The following is a 23,376-nucleotide window of genomic DNA, read 5'->3' as shown; positions in this document are numbered from 1 at the left end:
GCACGATCGTAACTTTCTTACCAAATGAGAAAGTAAAATACTGAGGATCGCCAATACACAACAAATGTTTTACAAAAAAAGAAAGTAATTTCAATTCAGTCACATACATTCCAATTGTTCTGAGTTACACACAAAACTCAATTTACTATTCAAATTAGTTTAAAAAGTTTTCTAAGGACTTAATTGGGACCAGCACCCGAGCCTACCACTCAGCAGGTTCTTCCTCAGTCCTATATGCAACATTAAAGAGGCAAATCAGCTGGCCAACAATACTCAAACCCTCCAGCATCTCAGGAACAATTTCTTCCACCTCCGTCGCCCTGAAACTGGGTGCTTTTTAGATAGCTCATCAACTGCTGGCATGGTGATACACCATAGTGTCATAATCTAGCTTTTGGGATAAACAATTCAATGAATAAATAATCCTATTTTCATAAACCAGTCTGAAAAATCTTGAGGCTAGCTTGACCACGAGTCTGCACCTTTAGGCTCTGACTCTGTTTTTAAAAACTGGATATTTAAATTGTTGTACTGAAAGTACAGACATAGTTCCACTTTCCTGCATGCCATTATGGAACCTTTCCTGTCTTATACTTTAACTCATTTATTCCTTCTGTACAACGGAGCATTAACCCAGTTAATGGTGCACAAAACGTTTATGGACTTATCTTTTATGTGTTGGTATTTTGGGGATGATTGGTTTAATCAGTATAAAGGATTTCAACATGTCTCTGTTTGACATCTAAAATAAACAAGAAGGATGGAATATTCTGGCTGTTTAATGCTTGCTTCTCATGAACTCGGTGAACAGTAGTGCAGACTATTTTTTAAAGTCACATTCAGATTTCTGCGGCCCACTGTTTAAATGTTTATATGCTTGAGTACCACTGGAAAAACTAGGTCATTTCCCCGTTTTCATCTTCACACCTATGTGGCCATCAAACAGAGACAAAAAGCTGCCCTCCTTTTTTTTTTTTTTTTTYTTTTTCAGACATTGAAACCTCTGTTGTTCTTCAAAGAGATTATTCTCATGTCTGTTGACATTGATTTTTGACCCTTACTTAATATACATATATATTATTATCTGTTCCTTAGGAATACAGTTCAGTTTTTCATTATATTTTGTGGCAGTCGAATGGTGTTAGACTTGTTCTCGGATTTCATCAGCGAGTCTGACCACCTCTGTGACAGCAGTTTAGTTTCCCTGTCTGGAAACAACAAAATGGATATTAACACAGTTCCACGGAGTAAAGACTTCAACAGTGACTTCAGAGAAACAATTACTGTTGTTATTGGAGACCATTTAGGACGGTTGCCGCCTGTCTTCCCAGGAATAGACACTCTGGGGAAATTCACCCCACAGTCAGACCATGCAAAAGCCTCTGCAAGGTTGTTGGCATGTTAAACTCAGCGTATCCACAAAATCACGTCACACCAATGGCTGTTTTCATTGGGTCGACCAGGACACCAAAATATTCCACAACCAAACATGAAACCATTTGTCTGAAACTGGGTCATGCAAGCAGGGAAGCGATGTTGGGTTAAAATTCCTCTAAGACAGATAAAGATGCTTCAGCTAACTGCAGAGACATGAGGTGTGTACCTACATTTTCACACATGCCTTTTTAATTCTGGCCTTGCCTGTTTTTATTTTATTTAGATTGATGTGATTGGATGATTCGCGTCTCTTGTTCTAAGCTTGAGGCCACATTAGAACTTTGCAAATTGCAGATTATTCATGTCCAGATATGTAAAACTCTGCAATTATAATTGCAACAGGTTGTACTTTGTGCTTTGACTGTACAAATGTTGCTTCAGTGATTAGCTAGACTGTAAAAATGCATCCTTATGCAGTTTGGGTCAGAAACTGGAAAAACCTTTGCAACATAAAGATGAGAGGACTTTACCTTATTGAGAGATAATTTGAAGGAACTTGGGCCAAAACTTCTCTCCCTACTCTCATCATAATATAAGTGGAGAAAGGACCTAATGAAATCTCTCTTTTAAGTGAGATTTTGTAGCTTATTAAAGATGTATGAGACATAGAAGAGGCTACACATAGTAGTAAGAACTTGATTTGTATTTGCTTGGACTTTTAATTATTACTGCCCATGTTATTTAAACACCCATGTGTTACAAGTTTACTATTCCATCAAGTCCTGCAATTCTTTTAAGGAAATTGTTTAGTTGGGGCCTGCCCATGCAATGCATGGCAGGAACCTATGTTCTACACCTAACAAAGTGTTTCTTTATTATTATGTATTCTTCTTACGTCACCCTTATTGCAGCCCTAGCCGCTGATTGCACCCCGACAAATGGTATCAAATCATGCAGCTTACTCCCGTTAAGTGCGCTATTATTTGACAATTGCTATTATATAAATCCCATTGGTTGTTATTAAAATGTTTCATTTTGTTCTTTACATTTATATTGAAACATCTGCTATCTTTGAGATTAAACATTCAAGAAATTAGCTTTGTTTTCTGTCCATATCACCAAACACTAAGCTTCTGTAGGAGCAAGATTAAAGACTATAACAACAGAGACCTCTTAGACTATTTTCTATCTGTTGTGGTTAAGACATATTAAAACTAATTTCCTAGTTTAAAGTATCCAATGGTGGGTGTGCTGTGGTGGCGCAGGGGTTAAGCACAACCCACGTATGGAGGCCTTAGTCCTCGACGCGGCTGTCGCAGGCTCGATTCCCGGCCTGGCAACGTTTGCTACATGTCTTTCCCCATCTCTCATTACCAACTTTCCTGTCAATTAACTATAAAATAAAGGTCAGTAGAGCCAACCTTTAAAAAAAATTATATAATAATAATAATAAAAAAAAAAGTATCCAATGGTAATTGGATCCAATCAGAATGTAAAGTACAAGCTAAGACGTTTGAAACATCTCCGGAATAGATATGATGCTGTATCTTGATTGTGGATTCACATCTTGAGTGTTTTTTTCCCTCCATTTTCTTTTCTCTCTCAGCTAACTTGACTGATGAAGGCAGGCTGTAGCTCTGCCTTGGAATTAGTGGGTATTGATTTGTGGGTTGTGCCTCCTTTGTCTTCTGTTAAGGTGTTTTGGGATGCTGCTGAGTCCCGGGCAGAAAGTCTGCAACAGTGACATGCATCTTCTTGACATGGTATGTGGGACTTCATTTGACTCATTTTATTACTGGCCTTAAAGGGTTTAATTATAACAGAAATCAATGCATGTGGCTGTTAATGTGAAACGCCTCGCGAAAATGTATTGATTTATCAAATAAACCATCGATTATGCTGATTTTGAGACTTGATTAGTTAATAGAAACATGAAAGCTGACCAGCCTTTAATGGTACAAATCTGGTCTTATTGCAAGATTATAGATAAAAACGTAAATATTGCTGGGGATAAAATTAATTTTATAACTCTACTCCCTTTATAGGAATCAATGGGAAAAAGCTCAGATGGAAAAGCCTATATCATCACAGGAACGTGGAATCCCAACATGGCCGCCTTCCAGCCACTGAATGAAGACACACCTAAAGGTTTGTCTTCAAAAAAGGTTTTCTGGTTGGTTAACAGCACATCTATCCTTTTATCAGCAGGTTATTGGAGCCATGCTCTTATCCAGTAGGGGGTGTGGCGTCCATACAGGATGCAGCTTCTTAACTCAGTATTTGTATTTTAGTTGGAGCCAGTTTGGGTAACCTTTATCAATTAAAAGCAAAGTTTAGGAAACATTCAACTAGGATTCATACTAAAACCCTTACACCTCTATTTATTTGCTTGTATATTATTATTAGTATTAGTATGTACTATTATTACTTTAGTTTTTATTTTCTCTATGTCTATTGTTGTTTTCACTGCAACTGTTATGGACGTAGTTAATGAATATTAGTTTTTCTTAATGAGGTTAATGTTTATCTGAGGGAAATGTATTTCTGTTTGCTTTTTCCTTCATCAGTGGTCTCCAGATGACGTGTACACCTACTGTAGGTCAAATGTCTAAAATGAAGGATTGTCTTAATAAAATGTTAATAAGATGTAAAATATGAACTGGGACAAAGATAAATCTGAGTATATGTTTGTGTAAGACAGTTATTGGAAAAAACACTTGACACTAAAAACCTCATTTAGGAGTTTAAATGTGAAACATTTTCTATCTAAGAGGTGCAGATGCTTTAACAGTTTTAGTGTATACCTAAAGTTTTAATTTCAGCTTTATACAAATAAACAGATTTTAGTGACTGAATTTCCTAAGAAAACAAACACAGATGTTAACTTTATTTTTGTTTGTTTCCATCTCCAGATAAGCAGGTCTACATGACGGTGGCGGTGGACCTGGTGGTGACCGAAGTGGTGGAACCCGTTCGCTTCCTGTTGGAAACTCTCGTCAGGGTTTATCCGTCAAACGAGCGCTTCTGGTACTTCAGCCGAAAGACCTTCAGCGAAACGTTCTACCTCAAGCTGCGGCAGGTTGGTTTGCTGCAACTATTAATATCTGCTCCCCTTACATGGTGAGCCTTTATATATTCCTATATTATGATTAAATATGTTGGCTGATGAACCTACGCGACATGTGGGTGTGTATGATTCACTGGCTGTGAAATGCTTTGTGCCCCGGCATCAGTCAGTGGAAAAAAGAAGCTCGATAACGAAGTGTTGAGGCATAAAGACACTTTGTTCTTGACTTGGTTGCTTTTTTTTTTTACTTTCTTGTTTTATGCATTTGGACAAAAACAAAATATACTTATAGGTTCGCTTTTCATTAATGTCTTTTATTATTTTTTAGTACTGGCACATCGTCGAAGCTGGGTTAATATCTGCAGGAGAATAAATCGCTAAAATAATCCGGATTTTCTTGTGATGCTTGGATTTTGAAATCTTGCTATAAAATTTGAGAATCAGTGTTTGGTCCTATTTTCCCAAACACTGATTTTGTTGCATTAACTAAAACTATGTTCCTGGTCATTTTTGTCAGCAATGATTTATTAATCTTTTGTAAAATATAGAGCAGCAATGTTTGTGTTGCAGCAGAGCCAATGCATTTAGGCATTATTAAATATTTAAAAAGCCAACCTGAGCAGGTCAGTTCACCTTATTGAGTGTCAGTGGAGGCTTCTGGCTACGAATCTGTCAGCTGTCGGCTATTAGTGATTTATTGTTTTGCAGTTTTGCTCAGGTCATGTTAAGTCGATTGACTTATTTCAGAATTGGTGTCAGGGGGATAAAAAGGCCCAGATTGTGTTAATTCTGAACTCGATTTGTTCTCCCGAGGCAGGCAGAGTTTCATTTTGGAGGGTAAGTGTTGTGATGTAGAGGTTCACAAAGCAGACTGGAAATATGTGAAGTGCTTCCATTGCATCTTAAATACTTAATAAATTATTAATCTTAATGTATATTGAACATTTTTTTTTATCTCCAGGTATTTACAAAAGTAAAGTGGTAAAGCTGGAAAAGAGAAACGGAATAAAAAAACAAAATAGAGATTCACCAGTCAGACTTTTTGTCATGTTATCCGATCTTTGAATTTTATAAGGTTTGACCTACCAGTAAGGATTTCACCAGATTACAATTTCCCTATTGACAATTAAAATATAAGAAGTTATGAGAACAGCATTCAATATCTATATATAATGTGACATCCCACCAATCACTGTAAAACAGGTTTTTACTAATATTTTAAAACAGGAGAGTAGAAAAGTGCAGCTAGTTGTACATTTTCACAAAAAGATTGATTCATATTCTGTTCCTGCTGCTGAGGATGGAAAAATAAAATCAAATACCAGGAAAATTTATGCAATCAGTCCAAAATTTTTAACAAGGCGAGTGTACAAGTCCAGTTTTTGACTGACAAAGCAAATATTTGTGGAGCACATTATAGCAACAAGGCAAAAACTACTTTACACAATGAAGACCCAAAATAACAACAACAAAAAAGAAGCGGCAGGTAACCAATCAGATTGATTCCAATTGTTAGCCGATTTTTTTCACATTCGTAAAGTAAAATCACTTAAAATATAAAACAATAAAAAATGGCTGTGGAGCATCTTTCACCTTCAGGATTCCTGGAGAATGACCAATACTCTCAAGTATGTAATGTACTTTTAAAACAATGTAACCCTTCAAAACAAAAAACGGATAAACACACTGTATTTTTTTAAAATATTTTGTTTATATTTGCAGACACAAAAGATCCACACTTGACCTTTTGACTTGCCGTCTAAAGTGTTCAGACATGAGTGTGATTACTTCCTGTGTTCATGTCCCCACCGACATGAACACATGCTGCCAGACCAGTTTTCTGCTGGTGCTTAAACAAACCGTTAAGCCATAAGCTTCCTCTTCTCTGTTTTAAAAAGCAAATCTTTTAGTTGGCCACAGGGACCTGGTGAATCAGTGAGGTGTGGGGAAGCTTTGGATTGTGAAAGCTAATAAGAGGCTCTGTCTCATTATTTGCTTTTGGGTAATTAACAGCAGCGCTTTGACTCGTTCGCCTGATTGCTTCTCTTGTTATCTCTTCGGTAAATGGAAGGGTGCTGGGCTAGTTCTGTGGTTCCAAGCTAATTAAAAGATAATATTGTGTAGAAGTTTCCACTGAAGATGACAATCAGAGGTGGTGCAAACACAATAAATATGCAATCCTCTTGCCTTATTTTTGGAAGGAAAACATTAATATGAAGTACCATTAACCCGTCTGTTAACCTATAGGAGTTGTTTGCTCAACCACTTGCTGTTCTTTTAAACAAGCCTGCCAGTGCTGAATGTTCTTCCTTGGTTTTAAAGCTGTAATAAACTGAAACACCTGAAATATCTCCAGTAATAATATGGATTCTGAAATCAAAGGACAAAAACTAAATTCCTCTAAAAGGAGCTTGATTGCTTACAGAGTAAATGTAACAACTGATCCCCAGACAAGCAGAAAGGTCTAATTAACTTCAAGACATTTTATTAATAGTGGGTGTTGGAGTCTTTTAATTTATTGCATATTTTATGCTTTGATTGTTTTAATTGATATATTTGTTGCATGTGAGATTTTTGGATGATTCAGTCTGCAGAAATAGTTTCATTACTAAGACACAAAAGGGACAAATGTATACTCTGTATATATAATTCTTTATTTATGCTGGCTAAGTCTCTTGAGACTCATTATCTCATTTACAAGAGAGACCTGTTGTACATCACAATAAAATAATGTAGCATATGCTTGCTAACCCTCCCAATCTTCCTGATAAAATTATTGTGATCACTTCTTCTGACTTATTTCTGATAGACAGGCCTGTTTTAGATATAAAACATATGCTTTTAAATATGTTGGTTTAATTGTTGAATTAAATATTTATTAGTTATAGAAAACAGTTGCATAGTAACTTTAGTTTTTAATAAATAAATGTTTATTTTCAGTAAAATTTAGCAAAACTGTAATATTAACTGAATTTGTGGACAATCATAAAACTTAGAAATGTATCAATCTGCACAGAAAAGCACAGAATGTATCTTTTGTAGATGTAATATTGTGTTAGTAACTAATCAGTAGAAGATTTTTTGTGCACATACATTGATATTACGTGGCACAAGCCGAAAATGTTTCACTTCTCTTGACGCATTGATTATTTTTGCATAATTCAAAATCCATGTCACATATGTCCCAGGAGCCCTTTTATTTATTTTTTTTTACCAAATTTATTTCTCTTGTTTTTAAATCGGTGTGAATAATTTATGTATTTCACTAATCTCTTGAAGAGGCCGCAGCAAACCAAAGCAAATTATTTCCTCAAGTCTCTGTAGATTATTTTTCCAGAAATAGTCCAGGCTGGATATCCTCGGCTATTTCGAGTTGTCGGCTCTGACTTGAGTTAGTCATTAGATGCCATGCGAGTGGGCGGATCAATGCAGCCCATTGATCCATTTTTTTTTCTCTAGGTGGAAGAGATGGGCACTAGCACCAAAGTAATTGAATAGACTAGAAATAAACATCAGCTGCCTGTGACACAGAAGGTCAGATCTGATGGTATCTTTGTTCACTTACACTTTCTTTATTGCCTTTAGGTACATTTAAGGCCCATGTTAGGACCTGCTATGCTAGTTTTAGTTTTAGAGAAGAATGTTGCATTGAGTCGGATTCTTCATCAGCTGAAGTTGTTAACTTAGCAATAAAACAATGTTATAGTTTTAAGTGGGAATTTTCTTTTCTTCAAGTTATTCGTGCCTTCTTAATATGTATTTTAAGAAAAAACATAAAAATCACAGACTAATTGATAACGTCCAGTCACTTTATTTCCAGTTTACCCTAACCCTAGTTTTCATGTCAAGCTGTGATGATTGAATCAAGTTCTTTATATCCACTACCTGCTCATGTTGCACCAAAATAATCTTGATCTTGCTGCTTTACAGTCAGTTTTGACATGTATTTGTTATTTTTTTTAAACAAAACCACAAAAGAAAACAAAATAAATGTGTAGTGGCCACATATAACCTTCCTGCTCATGTCTATGTGAAAAAGTAATCCTTTTGTTTTATGCAGCTTAATCTCACAAAAATGCTGCAGTTTCCTAACAGTAACATTTTTGTTTTTTTACTTTCCTTATCATCATTACATGGTGTCAAGAAAAACTTGCGTCCTTGTCCACCTTTACTTGTTGCAGTTCCAGTTGTTTTAAACTTTTAGCTAACAGGAAGTCATCAATGTCATTAGACACTCTGACCACTTAAAATATTGTAATATGAATTTAAAAAGTGCTTCAGTTTAATTCGTTTTATAGGAGTCAACTGTTGTTTCTTTTTCTTTACCAAGTGACTAAATGGACACAGAAATTCTACATTCTACTTGTGAAATTATTTTCAATCTTTTTACTCACTGGTGTGGTGGACAGCCTCACTTCTGTCAGTCTGCAAATACAATGGAGCTCAGCGTGTGAAAATGTGCACGAATGAGTGAATGTGGTGTAAAGCGCTTTGGAGTTGCCTGACTTGATAAAGCGCTACACAAGTGCAACATTTAAACATTTGTGATTATGTGTTTGTTTACGCAGCAGGCCCCGGACAGGGTGAGTCAGAGTGACGCTGTGTATGAAGTGGTGAGCCTTCAGAGGGAAGCAGAAAGAAACGTTGAAGAAAGGGAGCAGGTCACCTCCCATAATGAGGAAGAAGATGTCGATGAAGGTATGCTCCTTTTGCTTTGTTTTGCTTTGTTTTTGTTCAGTTTTCTTTTATTTTCTAATGTTCTGGGTGAAGTATTCTACCTTCTTGGATTGAAACAAAATAAACCAGACATGGCTTCACAATAACTTGTCCTTCGTAGTGAGATTGAAAATTGCACAAACATAACAGCATTCGCTCTACAAATTTGTTGTCCTTTCAGTACTGAGGAGAAACATGTTTACTTTCCTAAGCACAATAAAAGGAGAGTGATTCACCAATATGTTGTAGAATCGACGTTTACCTTCTCTTATTATTTTGCTTTCGCCGTGTATCATAAAGTCTTTTCAAATTGGACTTCATATTGCAAGTGTTCGTTTTCTATAAAGGGTCACAAGCACCTTCAAACTGTCCTTCTGCAGCAACGCTTTGATAGAAACCCTTATGTACACTTCAGTGACAGAGATTCATCAACAGTAAAGCTTAATTCTGTTAGGCAAGCAAACACTGGCTAGGCGGCGTACATATTCACGCATGAGTTCGACATTGTTGATGTCGACCGTGGATTTGTTGATTTGTCCACAGTGTTTAGCTGCGGGTCCAGTCGGGGGGGTATTTGTGTGATTATCCGCACTTGTGAATGTGTCCGTGTGTCAACCAGAACCCGGCCCAATCCTGTTAACGCCTGCAACACTGCAGCGTCGACAACATCAAAGAGCCTTTATGTGCTGCTGTTTGGATGAAGTAAACAGCCTCCTTTAGTCAAGGACACCATTTGTTTGTATTTCTCTTCAGTTTCGAGAACATTATTGAACCAAAAACTAGGATTAGGGCCACTGAAAGAAAAATAAATCTGACTTTTTTCTCAGAATTCTTTAAAAATAAAACACAATTAAAAGATGAGATCAAGTTTCTGTTTTTCTAATTTTCCAATATTTTCCTTACCCCCGACTGATTTAAATTTTGGAGTGATATTTTAATTTTACTAACAAGTTTCCTGTAACTGGAAGTAAAATTAAGAGTTTAGAGTTGCAAATCTGTACGTGACTTCAATATGTGAAGAAAACTAAAGATTATGGTGACAAATCTTCACAAATAATTGCCCAAACGTACAAAAAGTTGATTTGGAATTATAATAACCACACTATTCATTCTTAAAAACGGTGTAAATAATTTAATAAATGCTGATTTTATCAAATATGAATAAAAAAAACAAGAATTTCCTTTTGTCAGCAATTATATCCCATCTTCAACGTGCTATCATTTAATAAATAGCCATTTCATTTCCTGTCAGAAACAGACTTTTTGGTAGAAAGGAGCAGATTTTATATCTAGATCTGCCCCGGTGAGAACAATATACCTTAATCACATGTAAAAACACAATTTAAACAAAACAGACATTAATCTACTTGCTTGTACCATTTGGAGCATGTTATTTTATACTTAACCAAACTATATTGACATATTTGCACTATTTTGGTGTAATTTCTTTTATTTTGTCGTTTAAGTTTCATGTCTACTTTCCCATGCCTTCGATGCTGTTACGCTGTCAATTTCCACACTGTGTTACAAATAAAGAATTATTCTAGAGTTGTCTAGTCTGATCAAGCATATATCAAAAAACCTAAATTGGACCTATATATATGTGTTTTTTTTACAAGCCATCCGACATGAACTTTTCTTCGCCTGAACTGAGTTATCCATCAACTTTTTCTCTTGAGAAAGTTGGTGAATCTATAAACTTGACCTATTTACCAGACTGGATATTTCACCGCCAGTAATAGCCGTCTTTGCCGAAGGAATGAAGCCAAAACAGCAGTAATATTAACAACCCCAGATAGACTCCAGAGGTTCCCAAACATGACCCAGTTTCAGGCACTTCACCACAGGCTAAATGCTGCAGGTGTCTTGAGGTCATCATTCAGACTGCACGCTGTATGATAACACTGATTTTAATGGATCTGTTTATTTTGCAGCTGTGTTTGTGTGCGCATATGTGAGCATATTCTTGTAGAGGACATTTCCATCCAGTTCTCTCAGAGCAGCAGAGATATTTCTGAAATATTCATCAGCCTTTAACTTTTTAATATTGTGTTGTTTTACAACCACAACCTTTCATTTTTTTAAACTGGATTTTATCTGATTAGACCAGCCTAATTTAGGGAATATTTGCAAATTTGAAGGAATATTGCATAAGATTTACAAACAAAAATCTAAAGAGTGTGAATATGAATTCAGTGTAAGTTAGTTAATTGCTTTGCACTTTACTTAAGGATTTCAAAGTGTAAGAGGATAAAACACATCACATATGAAAGGTTAAAAAATATAATTTTCTTTACACAAGTTGGTTGGTGTTTATTTTTTTTATTAAGTTTGTCCTCAAGCCTCAGAAATTGAGGCTTTATTCTCTTGTTTGTACAAACAGTCTTCAGCTATTTTCTCCTTGAAGTGGTAAAAAGTATTTGCACAATAATAGAGAGAAATAGTCTGTTTTGTTCCTATCTGTCGAGTCACTCAGTCACGAGGCGCCCGCCAAGGCTGCGTCTGACTCCTTTCAGCCGGCTCTGGGCGACATCCACAAGCCTTTTTCAGCGACGCCCCTCTCCTCTGCCACTGCTGGAAATTGGAGGCTATCAGGGCTGTGAAGCTGGAGGTCACTTTTATTGTAATAGTAATGAATGCACTGTCAAAGTAGAGTCAAAGTAGAAGCCACGCCAGTAAAGACATTTAAATGTAATTCTGGTTAGGTTTTTTTTTTGTTGAATGGGAAATTGGTTTGACACTGCCATTGTTTTTTTGTTTTTTTTTCTACTTTCTCGGACAAACATGGTTATGTCTCCAGCCTGACTCCTTTTCTCTTTCATTTTATTCTGCAAGTATTATCTTTACGATACACGAAATAAATGGCTTCTTGCTGTAACAAACCCAGTCCATTTGAATGTGCCTAACCCCCCCCCCATCATGTATAAAGATAATAGTAATGCTGCCCGGTTCCTTTCATCACCTGGTAAGTTGGCAGCAGCTTTGGACTCGTGCTTTCTTGCCACGTGGCTCCAACAAATCTGAGGACGGAGGCAGGAGCTTTATGTTGGGTTTCTGAAACATTTGAAAGGCTTCATCAAGCATTTATAAAGACCTGAAAAGCTCCTGCTGAGGCTGTGAGGATGTTGGAGCCGCAGCGCATTCAACGTAACCACTTGCCTTTACTCATTTTGAAATGTCAAGGCCTGAGTAAGAGTCTTAAGTGGGAATGAGCGGTGCCTTTAAACTCTCAGAAAGGTTGCAGTTGGGCTTTATTGTTCAGTTATCTCTGAAGACCTGTGTTCTGCCGCTTTAAATTTCTTTTTACTACATTTTTGTTGCTTTTATGCTTGTGTGACTTCTGTTTCTCTCTGATATTGCGACAGTATTAAAAAAAGAGCTTTAAACATGTCGAAACAGACTACATGGTACTTGTATCCCTCACTTTGCAAGGAAGGCAAACAGGAAATATGCATTTTAATTAGTGGTTGGAATTATAAACGTTAAGGTTTATCAGGATATTTTGTGGTGTAATGATAAAAGTGACGATGAAAAAATCAATCACAATCTACTTTTGTAGATTTTAGGCCTCTGACTTCATGTCGCTGCATACGGTTGAACCCAAATACTGCTTTTAAAAATAAAACTTTTCAAATCAGTTATTAAAGTAGTTGTATTATGTTATTGTATTTAACTAACAACACATAATACCTCTTTTTAATCACATTTAAGAATGTATTAATGGCCTTACCACACAATCAATATAAATAATAAAACAGTTGACACCAACTATCAATAAGTGCTAATACTTATCATTTGTTTTTTATAATAAACAATACAATAACATCTTTTGTGATATTTTGATTTTATAGAAGAGTATGAGTACAATTAAATTAGGGTTCAGTGATATAGTTTAAACTCAATGTCATTTTGATTTACTGCAATACACAACATATATGGCAACATTTAAAATCTGTTCTTTATCACTATGACAATGTTCAGCTATAATTTAGCTGTTTTTCGACAACTGAATCAGTGAATCCAAAATTTTCAGCTGTTTTTTGACGTAATGCAGAAGTTGACGACATCTTTGACAAGTTCATTTCCAAAACAAAGAATAATACTTTGTTCAGACTGCAGATCTTGATGCTAAATTCCGATTTCTCCGCCACTCTTTGTGTTTCTGATGGTGTCCTCATCCCGCATGGTAAACAGTTCTGTAATTTTCCGCAGCGGTATGACAGGAGTTTAAGTGATGCATTTAGGAGCGTAAAGAGAAACTGAGGTTTCAGTAAATCGGATGCAGATGGGCAATGGTTGCTATAGAAACCTATACTCTTGATAGTCACAATATTTCCATTTGATACATTGCACGCATGGCACAAACCACAATACAGCGAATATATTAGTTATATTGCCCAGCCCTGCACTGTTTATATCCAGGTTCATAAATCAATCGCTCGTCCATTTTCTGATCTGAGTTCAGGTCTGTGATGAAGACTACGGTTGTGGAGTTTAGTACTCAATCTGTGCCGCTGTCTCTCTTGTAAAAGGCCAGCTTTTTACAGGCTAATATTCCTGTCAAACTGTTACTTATCAGCCCTGTGTTTCAGTAGCATAGTAATTAGCACTCTCGCCTCGCGTTGCCTTTCTGAAGAGAGACACCTGTAAACACCGGCACTCAAGGACTGGAGCTGCAGACCTCTGCTTAATAACATACCCAGATATGTAAAGCGATTCTGTATCATCACAGATGAAACTTGGAGAAGAAGAATCTAGTACACGTTATTTAATTTCCTTTTGGGATTAATAAAATATTTTTGAATTTGAATATGTGCTACTAGTATGAAATTTATACTCGTGCCGCTCAATGGTCGCAGTAATACCACTGTAATAATATTTAATTTAGAGAAAACTCAGCAAATTTAGGTTTGTTCCAATGAAGATCACCTCACGTGGATACCTGGATACTGCTTAAAGTTTCTCCTACGACAGGACACTTTAACTTGTTTTCTGATTGATTCAGGCATCTTAAAAGTTGTAGATCGTGTGCAGAGCACTGAACTTTCATTCCAAAGATGGTTTTGCATTTATTATATATAGAAGACAAAATTTAATGAACCATACAGAGTCTTTTTGCTGTCATTTTGCAACTTGTAAACTTTTCATCCCAATGAATATGCACTATAAAAAAACTGTGCTCCATCATTCCAGCATTGACATAACAATCATTTCATTTTCTTCACATTTAGACCCAGATAAATAATTAGACTTTACTGTTTGTCACTCTGCAATGAGATTAAAGCCATGCACATACACATAAACATGTTATATCCAGAAACTTATGTGACAAGAAACTTTATGACACCTTGTGGAACATAATCACTATTTTTAGTATTTTATCTCTGCCTTATCTGTTTTCAGTTTTTAAATGTGAAATGCCAGCTAATAAAACCATTGACTGCCAAAAGGGTATTTATGTTCCTTTTGTGTCATTCTGCTTATTCGTGCTGGAAATACATTCCATCACTTGCCCCTGTGCAGCATATGTTAAAGCAGCCTTGCAGTCTGCTTCAGAAGACAAGTGGTTGGCCGTGCTGATTGCCTCTTGTCTGCCTCACGAACCAGCAGCCAGGAGAGCAGTGATAATGGAAGGTGTAGGCACTGTGCACGCACTCCTGCCTCCATTAACTGTGTGGGTTCAATACCAGCTGGTTTTAAAATGTGCTGCAAGACTCAAAAAGGGTTTAGATTGATTTATTATTTAGTGCCTAATATATATTTTGCAATTTCAAAGTAATTGTTGTTCCACTTGAGTGATGGCTCCCACAAAGCTTCCACTTTGAACGCAAAATTTTTGCACCTGACCTTCAGGAGGATGAGAAATGGCAAAAGTTTTCAGACCTCTTGAAATGAGTGGTAAAAGATTTGAAACAATCCTAAGCTGCACATTTTCCTCACCTTACTGGACCAGCTAGATAAAACGGCTAGTAACAGTTTTATATGATGAAACTGGATTAATGTGTCTCTATGTACATCTTGTTCTCTGCAGATAGTGACAGCGAAATCTCCAGTGGGACTGGAGATGTCTCCAAGGACTGTCCGGAGAAAATACTGGAGTCATGGGGAGGGATCCTCACCAGATGGTAGGGCATCTAACGAGACAAAATCTGAACACAGTGATGTCAGAAACATGTTTCTTGAATCTTGACGGTTGGAGTGAAGAGTAAGTTTAGAGAGTAATTATGTTATAAAAACTGGGTAACAGTATGATGATAATTCTGTTCTTGTCTAGATCACTTTAGCCTTTACAGACCCATTCAATAAATTAAAATATTTACTCAGTTTGCTTCAGGAACTTCATCACTAAGTGAAACACAGCATATATATTAATTACACAAAGACGGACCTTTGAAAGCCTTTATTTCTGTTAATTATGGTAAGTGACGGGCTGACTGGAAATTCAAAAATTCAATCTTTTTACGATCACTTAATTGGCTATATTTTATTGATCATATACAGAAAGATTGCTGTTTTAGCAGTGCTAACTGCTCTATTTGCTAATATAAGATGCTAAAACAGATGTTTGCTCAGCTAAAAAAAAAAACAAGGTTTTACAGTAGAAGTAATGTCTGCTCTATCATTTCAGTTTTTATGCACCACAGATTTTCATTAAACCTGATGTTTGACAGTATAATGATTTTAACACTATTTCATTTTAAATTGCGGTGGCACAGTGCCCGAGGGGCAGCAATTAACTTTTCACGTCAAACGTCCCCATCAGAACTGCATATCACCAAATTAGTCTGATGTAACAAACTGTTCGTTCCAATGAATTTTCAGCTTCATGCAAAACCAAAACCTGAAAATGCATGTTTGCTTCCCCACTAAATTTTGCTCACATAAAAAGAATGAATAGGAATTTTAATAGAAAAGGAATATCAGCCAAAAATCCTGATGAAACTTATTAATGAAAAGTGACATAAGTATTTTCATCCCCAAGCTAAACATAAGAAATGTAGATTAATAAACATGTCACTTCCTGTCCGATGTGGGTCTAGTTATAGTAACGCTGACAGTAAAATTTACAGTGGTATTGTATCTTACTATATTAGAACTATACGTAAAAACAACCAAGTTGTTCCGAAACAACTACTTAAATTATGATTGTGCTTCGGAGAAAAAGCTTAGGGCATTTTGATGAGTCATTCGATGAGTCAGCTTAAATTGTAAACCACCAATTGTTGACAAAGAACTGCTGGAGTGCATTTTGTAGCTGAAATCGTATGGAGTATTAGAATAGATGCTTTGATTAGTCATGCTATACATTGAAAAATGAGCTTGGATGGATCACACCAGAAGAGAGAATTAAAACATCTAATTTTTAAAGAGCTGTACAGGTGCACTTCAGGGTAATAAAGTACTGTGTGCTTTTTTTTTTTTTTAAGTTTTAATTTTAAATTTTTAAATTTTTTTTTTAAAGGCATGGGAACCTGTCCACTCGTCCGAAGGGTTTGCCCTCATTGGTCCGCAGTGGCATTCCTGAGCCACTCAGAGCCGAAGTCTGGCAGCTGCTGGCCGGTTGCCACAACAACCATGACCTGCTTGAACAATACCGCATCCTCATCACCAAGGTAATGCACAGACACATAGACCTGGAGAGACGGCTACTTTTAAGGAATTCGGTTTTGTGATGGAAAATCTTTTACGAAGCTCATCCAGCACAAGCTGACAACTGATTGTATAATTTCTGTCAGGCTTAAATGTAAAAAAAACAAAAAACTTTCTGTTTCCTTTTAGCCACCTTCCTGTCTATGGTGGAGCACGTTCTATTTTCTCAATGTTTCAGAACCACTAACATTTTTCTTGAAAAATACTCCTGTGGTTCAGGTTTCATTTAGTAAGATATCAGGAATATGATCGCGTATTTTAACTTGTAAGTTGTTAGTCAGCTGTGTATATTTGGCAAAGTCCTTGGACTTCTTTGCTAGGCAACTTTTTGTAGTACAATCAAACAGAGCTGTGGCATCAGTGCATTCCTTACTGATTTAGTTTTGTTTGTATTTAAAATCCCAGCAATTCATCAAACATGAGTTTATCAAGTTTAATTTTACAAAAAAGAGTAATGAAAACAATTAAGCACATTTATGCCACTGCTACAAGTAATTTAGCTAATGTTTATTTTGCAGTATGCCCCATATTTTTGTTTATTCGTTACTCCATTCTGTGCAATTGTTGAGAATTATACAGTTCTCTCTGTGGTATCCATACTATGACAACAATCACAAATGTCATTGTATTTAATTGGAATTTTTGTTTCAGAGCAACAAAGAGTAAAATTTGTGAAATGAAATGAAAATGATGCATGGTTTTGAAAATGTGGCTCTCATGTATGTTCAGTCTAGTTCTTTTTTAGCTCAATAAGAGTCACTGGCTCTGTCACATCTCATTAGTCAAAAGTGAACTGAAGACAGATTTCTTTCTCTGTTTTCATATTATCTGAAACCATTAAATAGCCAAGTGAGCACAAACAAAGAATTTGAATTTCACATGTCCAAAGTGTACAGACATGCTCTCTTTTTCTCTTGGACGTTTTTGTTGTGTTTTCATGGAGAGCTGCTGAGTTGTGAGTTTTTGAGAGAGTACAAAGTGTTTCTATTTGTGTTCTCCAGTATTTGCAGCATCGGTGACACTGTTGTTCGTTAGAGCCGTTCCTCTGAACTTTGTGGCAAGTCAGAGATCACTTCAATTTAGCTGTGACATTTAAGTGCATGCACTGCTGTTACGGCTCAAAGTGGCCTTTTGCCCCCCAGAGAGCTTCCAGGAATTCAAAATGAATTGTTAGACCTTTTATATTTAGCACAGTTTTAGCTGTATCCCCACACTTATAAACTTATCTTTCATGAGTTTATGGGTTGGTTTGAGTTTATTGCGGTCAAGATGGCTTTGTGTGATGTTTATTTTACAGGTATTCACTAAACAGTGGTGCACTACTTCAGAAAGTTTGAAGTTGAGCACTTATGTGGATTGAACACATTCAAAGAATGGATCTAGTTTCTGACATTAAGATTTAATTCCTCAAACAAGTTTTACCTCCCTAAAATAAACAGACAATACATTTAAAGATTTTTTTTATATAAACAAGGTCCTGCAGACTTTACACAAATGCCTGGATGCAGACTTTAAAATGCGAAATAAAAAGTCCACTCTAACATAAATGTGAGTCTCATTAATAGTTAAACAGTGTTGATTTTAATAGCTCTGTTTCCTCATTGTTTGGCAGTGAAAGGCTCAGGACACCATACGAAGATAATTACTTCTTGACTTTCTGTAGCTATGGAAAATATGTTGAAAACAAAGCAAGTGTGTTTACGTCTTTTCAGCCTGCATTGTGTTCTCTGTTTGATTTGGACCTAGTTTATGAGATAGAGTTGGACTTAGATTGCCTGTTCTTTACTCTTGCAGAGTTGCTAAAGTTTGAAATGCTGCTGATTAAACAGTTAATATACAACTAGTTTGTATTTAAAAACGGCTAATGTATTTAAATACAAACTATGGATAACATCACGTTATTAGCTGTTGTCAGGATTCATATTTAGAAGAATTGATAAGAATTATGATTTATGAACAGTAGACTCTAATTCATGATGTTTGCAAACCCTCAAAACTGTACAAATATTTTGTGAAGTTTGTAAATATTTAATTTTAAATGACAGCATTTGTATTTTGTTTTTCAAAAATTGTTGATTAGAACATCCCTGGTATCTGTGTTGTGTTTTTTTTTATAACCACAGGAAGCATTGTCGTCTGAAACAGAACAATAATACTTTCACACTGATAGTCAGTTGGTCTGGTGTTGCAATAACTCTGGGACTTTAGTGCTGCTCAATTAACAAGTGACTCAGTTAGAGAAGTAAAGTTCAGACGTAGGAGTGTTAGTCACACACAGACACAGCTGTTAATTACAATTAACACAGAATGAGAATACAGCTTTATGTAACTCTGCCAGATAGAGATACCTGATGACGTGCAGTGCACTTGAATTATTTTCCTTCCACTTGACAAAATCCTACTAAAATACATCAGTTTGTGGTTGCCCATATGTTGTTGTCCAGCAAATTGTTGATTTGCTCCACATTTTTGCTCCACATTTGTATATTTTCCTCAGTATTAAATAATCCATCTAATTAATTAATGATGACATCATCTGTTTTATTTATAAAGCAGCATTTGACAGGAGGAACTCCTGAAAATTAATCTTGTGGAAGAACATTTTGACCGCAGATATACAGTTCAATGGGAATGCTACCAAATACTGAGAAAAAACTTCTGAATTTGAAGATATTAGCAAATAAATCTCCCACATTTACTTTCTCTCATTGTGATGTTGTTTAGTAAATTGCAATGATTTTGGTGATTCTGACTGATTTAACTTCACTGAAACAAAAAGTGTCTGGTTTCAACTGTTTGCAAAAATACTGGGCGTTGTTAAACTCCGAGACACTTAGTTTGTACCATTGTAGGGCTGTCCAGAAGTGCATTTTAGATCATAAATTTAGTCAAAGTTAAGTGAGAATTTTAAGATTAATGTCCAGATGTAATGAGCAGCTCTGTAAGAAAAGATCGGTGCATTATGGTTGACATATGCTGCTTAGCTAACTGGAGACCCTCCTCGGCTTTATAGAGAATCAGATACTTTTTCACACAAAGCTGGGTGAAGCTATTTTCATTAATCAATAGGCAGAGAGAGGGAGCAGACACGAGTGCAGATTTGTGATTGAAAGGAAATATAAAGGATTACATCAATAGTTTGCTAGTATATTTATCATCTGAGAGAGTGTTGTTTTTCCTCTGCTGTCCCTCTTTTTATTTCTCACACCTTTACATGTTGCTCTGGGACAACTTACTTTTCTTTTTTTTTTACCTTGATCTCTTTAGGTCTGTTCTCAGTTTTCTCGCATTTTCCTTCTAGTTCCATCATTTGGTTGTTGCTGGCAGTTCTTCCTCTGCATCTTATCGGAGCCCTGATTCATTGTTGCTCTGACTAACCCCGCTCTCACCAGCTGCTTTTCTTTCCCTCCCTCACTCTTGTTACATAACAACAAACCTCTGTTGTGGAGTGCATTCTTTCTCATTCCTCTGTCTCCGCCGCACCCACATCCTCTGTCTTGCAAGAGTAGTGATGGTATTGATAGGCGGTAGGCTGAGCTATTATTAGCCGCACTAAATGAATGGAAGCGAAGGTAGATGGAGAAGGGAGAGTGAGGGAATAGAGACAAATGGCAAAAGCTATGTGGAGCTGGTTAATATCTGTTGTTTGTGCTTAGAGATGACTTTAATGCTGACTGAACTCAAACAAACAGGATTGTTAAACTTATGTGGAGAAGACTAAGCTACAAATTAGTGATTTCTATCAAACATTGTGCTTGGAACAGAAAGGGGGGTCTTTTATTCAACAAGGAATTTGAAGGTGACTTATTATGCTTCCTTGAACAGGATAGGTTAGGTTTATGAGCTACATAAGAATGTTCATTACATTTTTTGCTCAAAATCATTCTTGAATATTCAGATTTTAGTCTGCAAATTTCTGCCTATTTGAGCTCCTTTCAGAATAAGCTGTTTTTGGGTCTCTTGTCACTTTAAATCCAAGGAAGCTGCTGCTGACAATGCCCCCCGAGCTCAACATTTACACTGGCACTTGGAAAAAGGCTGGAAACAGATGCCCAGTTATACCGTTGTACATCTTTGAAAAGCATTAGTATAGCCTCCTACACAACCAACAAGATTGCAGAAAGTAGTTTCTGGATGGTAAGTCAACAACAAAACACTTGTCTTTTCCAGCAGCTGTTGTACAGCGCAAACAGCGGTAAAACCAACTGGCCAATTATGCTGGAGCTCCGATTGGGTTGCTAGGTAACGACAAACTACCCGTCGATTGTGACCTAACAATCAGGAGGTTTTTGAAACGCCTCATTTTTCGGACACCAAAAAACATAAACTTTTTGCCAAAAACATCTGGGTATTTTTTAAGTAAAAAAAAATATCCTGGTTTGTTTTTAAAAGCATTTGAAACCCAAATGGAAGTATGAAATAATTTTGCATAGTCACATTTAAGAGGTTTTAGCAATATGTGCATCACATCCAGCTTGCTTGATGTCACCCATCACTGCTGTCATGTTTACTATTCGGACTAGACTCATCTTTGCACTCCCAGCAACAAATACTGTCCATGTCGCACAGAACTTCGCCTCGGGGCAGCTGAGATTTTTCTCTGCATGTGCAGCTCTGTTTGGGGAAAGAGTTAGAGGGGTTGCTGTTGACATTTGAACAACCTACGTATCCCAGGAGCAGAACAAGCTCAAGGTGTGCTGCCACGCTTGAACCCCCTGCTTAAAAAAGCTCAGCCAGCTATTTCTAGCCCTGATTTTCCAAAAACCAATCTTGCTTAAAGCACAGGCATTCTGCTAAGTGAGGGTCAAGAACCTCCTCCTCACGTTTGATGGCTGTAACCAGAGGCCCGGAACAGCAGTTCCCACCACTGCAGGCGGTACGAGGCTGAAGGTCTTTCAAGGAGAGCGTTTCGTCAAGGAAATTGATTTTTTTTCCCCCCCTTTTAACTTTATTTTCAATCATTCAGCCATTTGCCTTAGCTGGCACTGATTGGCACTGATGAGCAGAATATGAGCTTTTGTACAAATCGTTGGTGATAAAGATCATGGATATAAAATCACAACGTTGAAAGCCTTTAATCTGAGACTATCAATGCAGGTGTGTCCTAATAAATGAGAATATCAAAATATCATCACAAAAGTGAAACTCATGATGTATATATTAAATAGAGGTGTACTTCAGACTTTTATTTGTTAACTTTAAAAATGTTTTACAGCTCCTGTTACACAATTAGCTTTTTCAAAAATGTGTAAACTTACACAAAAACAATTTTATTATAAAAATCGTCCACTCAAGTATTCAGAAAACTCCTGATGACATTTCTACAGCAAAAAGTAAGAAGCTGGCTAATCAGAGTGCAACATCTAGGAGTATTATAGGAAAATTAAGTGGAAGAAAAATGTGTAGTTGGAACAAGAATAACCACAACCGATTTGTGTCATTGGACATTTTACTTTATTTCGGCAGAGTAAAAAATGGCAGTCATCAAAATTCGATTAGATATTATTACATTTCTTTGTTGTGGGTGAGATCTGTTTCTGTGTTTAAAATCTATAATTAAGCTTTTTAACTGGTATGATTTTATGCCATCAAAACTAAGTTACAATACTCTTCCAGCAGTGCAGTTTGTCTGTGACGTCCCAGTGACTGAAAAAATAAAAATACTTCATCAACTTTACTGTTTGGACATGCCAATGTGTCAAATTATTACTACTGTAAATGTCCAATTTAACAAAACTTACCCATTGTAGTTTAATATTTTTTTGTTCTCCACCTCTTGCATGTTTACTGTTCCAAATTGCTCATTCACTCTCTGGTCTGAAAGACATTCATCTCACTGGTGTTGTAAGGTACGGGGATTTTCCACAAACTACATGCCACCAAATGGAAAGGGATTACCACTTTTACAACGTAAATAAAGCTGCCATGCTTAAAGTGCTGCACAATCACAATACTAATGTAGACCAAGTGATGCAGATGAAAAGCACCGTTTTAAAAGCAGCATTGATTTCATTGAAGTATCTGCTGGCATACGATGCTTAATATTCTGTATAATATTTATGTTTCGGCCAATCGCCAACTTGGTGACAGTCTTCATTGTTGTCATTCACTCAAACGTAGCAACAGCCGTGTAGCCCAGCTGTAATAATACTACGCCCCCGCCTGATAACCCACACGCACACATGGAGTACAATGTACATAAGATGAGCTGCCATGGTAACTGCAAGGTTCTCCGGGCTTCTCTTGTCTCGAAGTTGTCACCATGACAATTCTGTCTCTGCTTTCGCCTTTGTGTCAACTTTCTCCTTCAGTTGATTAAGTACTTGATATTTGGATAATTGGAAACTGTGTAGGTGGCGAGCTGCTCACAAATCCCATGTATTCTGGAAACCTCTGCAGACGTTTGAGTGTGGGGTTTGAAAGTGGATGTTTTCTGACAGCATTACGTCTGTTTGCTTCAGTGCAGATAAACCCACAAAATAAAATCATCTTGCTTGGAATTGCTTTGCTGTATACTAACAACTATTACAAACATGTTTAGTCATTCCTTCATATGCATATATATA

General features: G+C 36.5%; 1 protein-coding gene across 1 annotated transcript in view; it reads left to right on the top strand.

The window, feature by feature from the left end:
* Window positions 1-23,376, top strand: part of rabgap1l (RAB GTPase activating protein 1-like) — a 113,161-nt gene that overhangs the window by 16,263 nt on the left and 73,522 nt on the right. Inside the window, exons 8-13 of the mRNA XM_008406579.2 lie at window positions 3,074-3,140; window positions 3,423-3,525; window positions 4,290-4,456; window positions 9,013-9,142; window positions 15,192-15,285; window positions 16,623-16,773. Coding sequence (XP_008404801.1) covers window positions 3,074-3,140; window positions 3,423-3,525; window positions 4,290-4,456; window positions 9,013-9,142; window positions 15,192-15,285; window positions 16,623-16,773 — 712 coding nt within the window. The remainder of the gene's footprint in view (window positions 1-3,073; window positions 3,141-3,422; window positions 3,526-4,289; window positions 4,457-9,012; window positions 9,143-15,191; window positions 15,286-16,622; window positions 16,774-23,376) is intronic.

Source organism: Poecilia reticulata, linkage group LG4, assembly GCF_000633615.1.
Source record: "Poecilia reticulata strain Guanapo linkage group LG4, Guppy_female_1.0+MT, whole genome shotgun sequence".
Taxonomy (NCBI): domain Eukaryota; kingdom Metazoa; phylum Chordata; class Actinopteri; order Cyprinodontiformes; family Poeciliidae; genus Poecilia; species Poecilia reticulata.
This window is presented reverse-complemented; position numbering and strand designations above follow the sequence as displayed.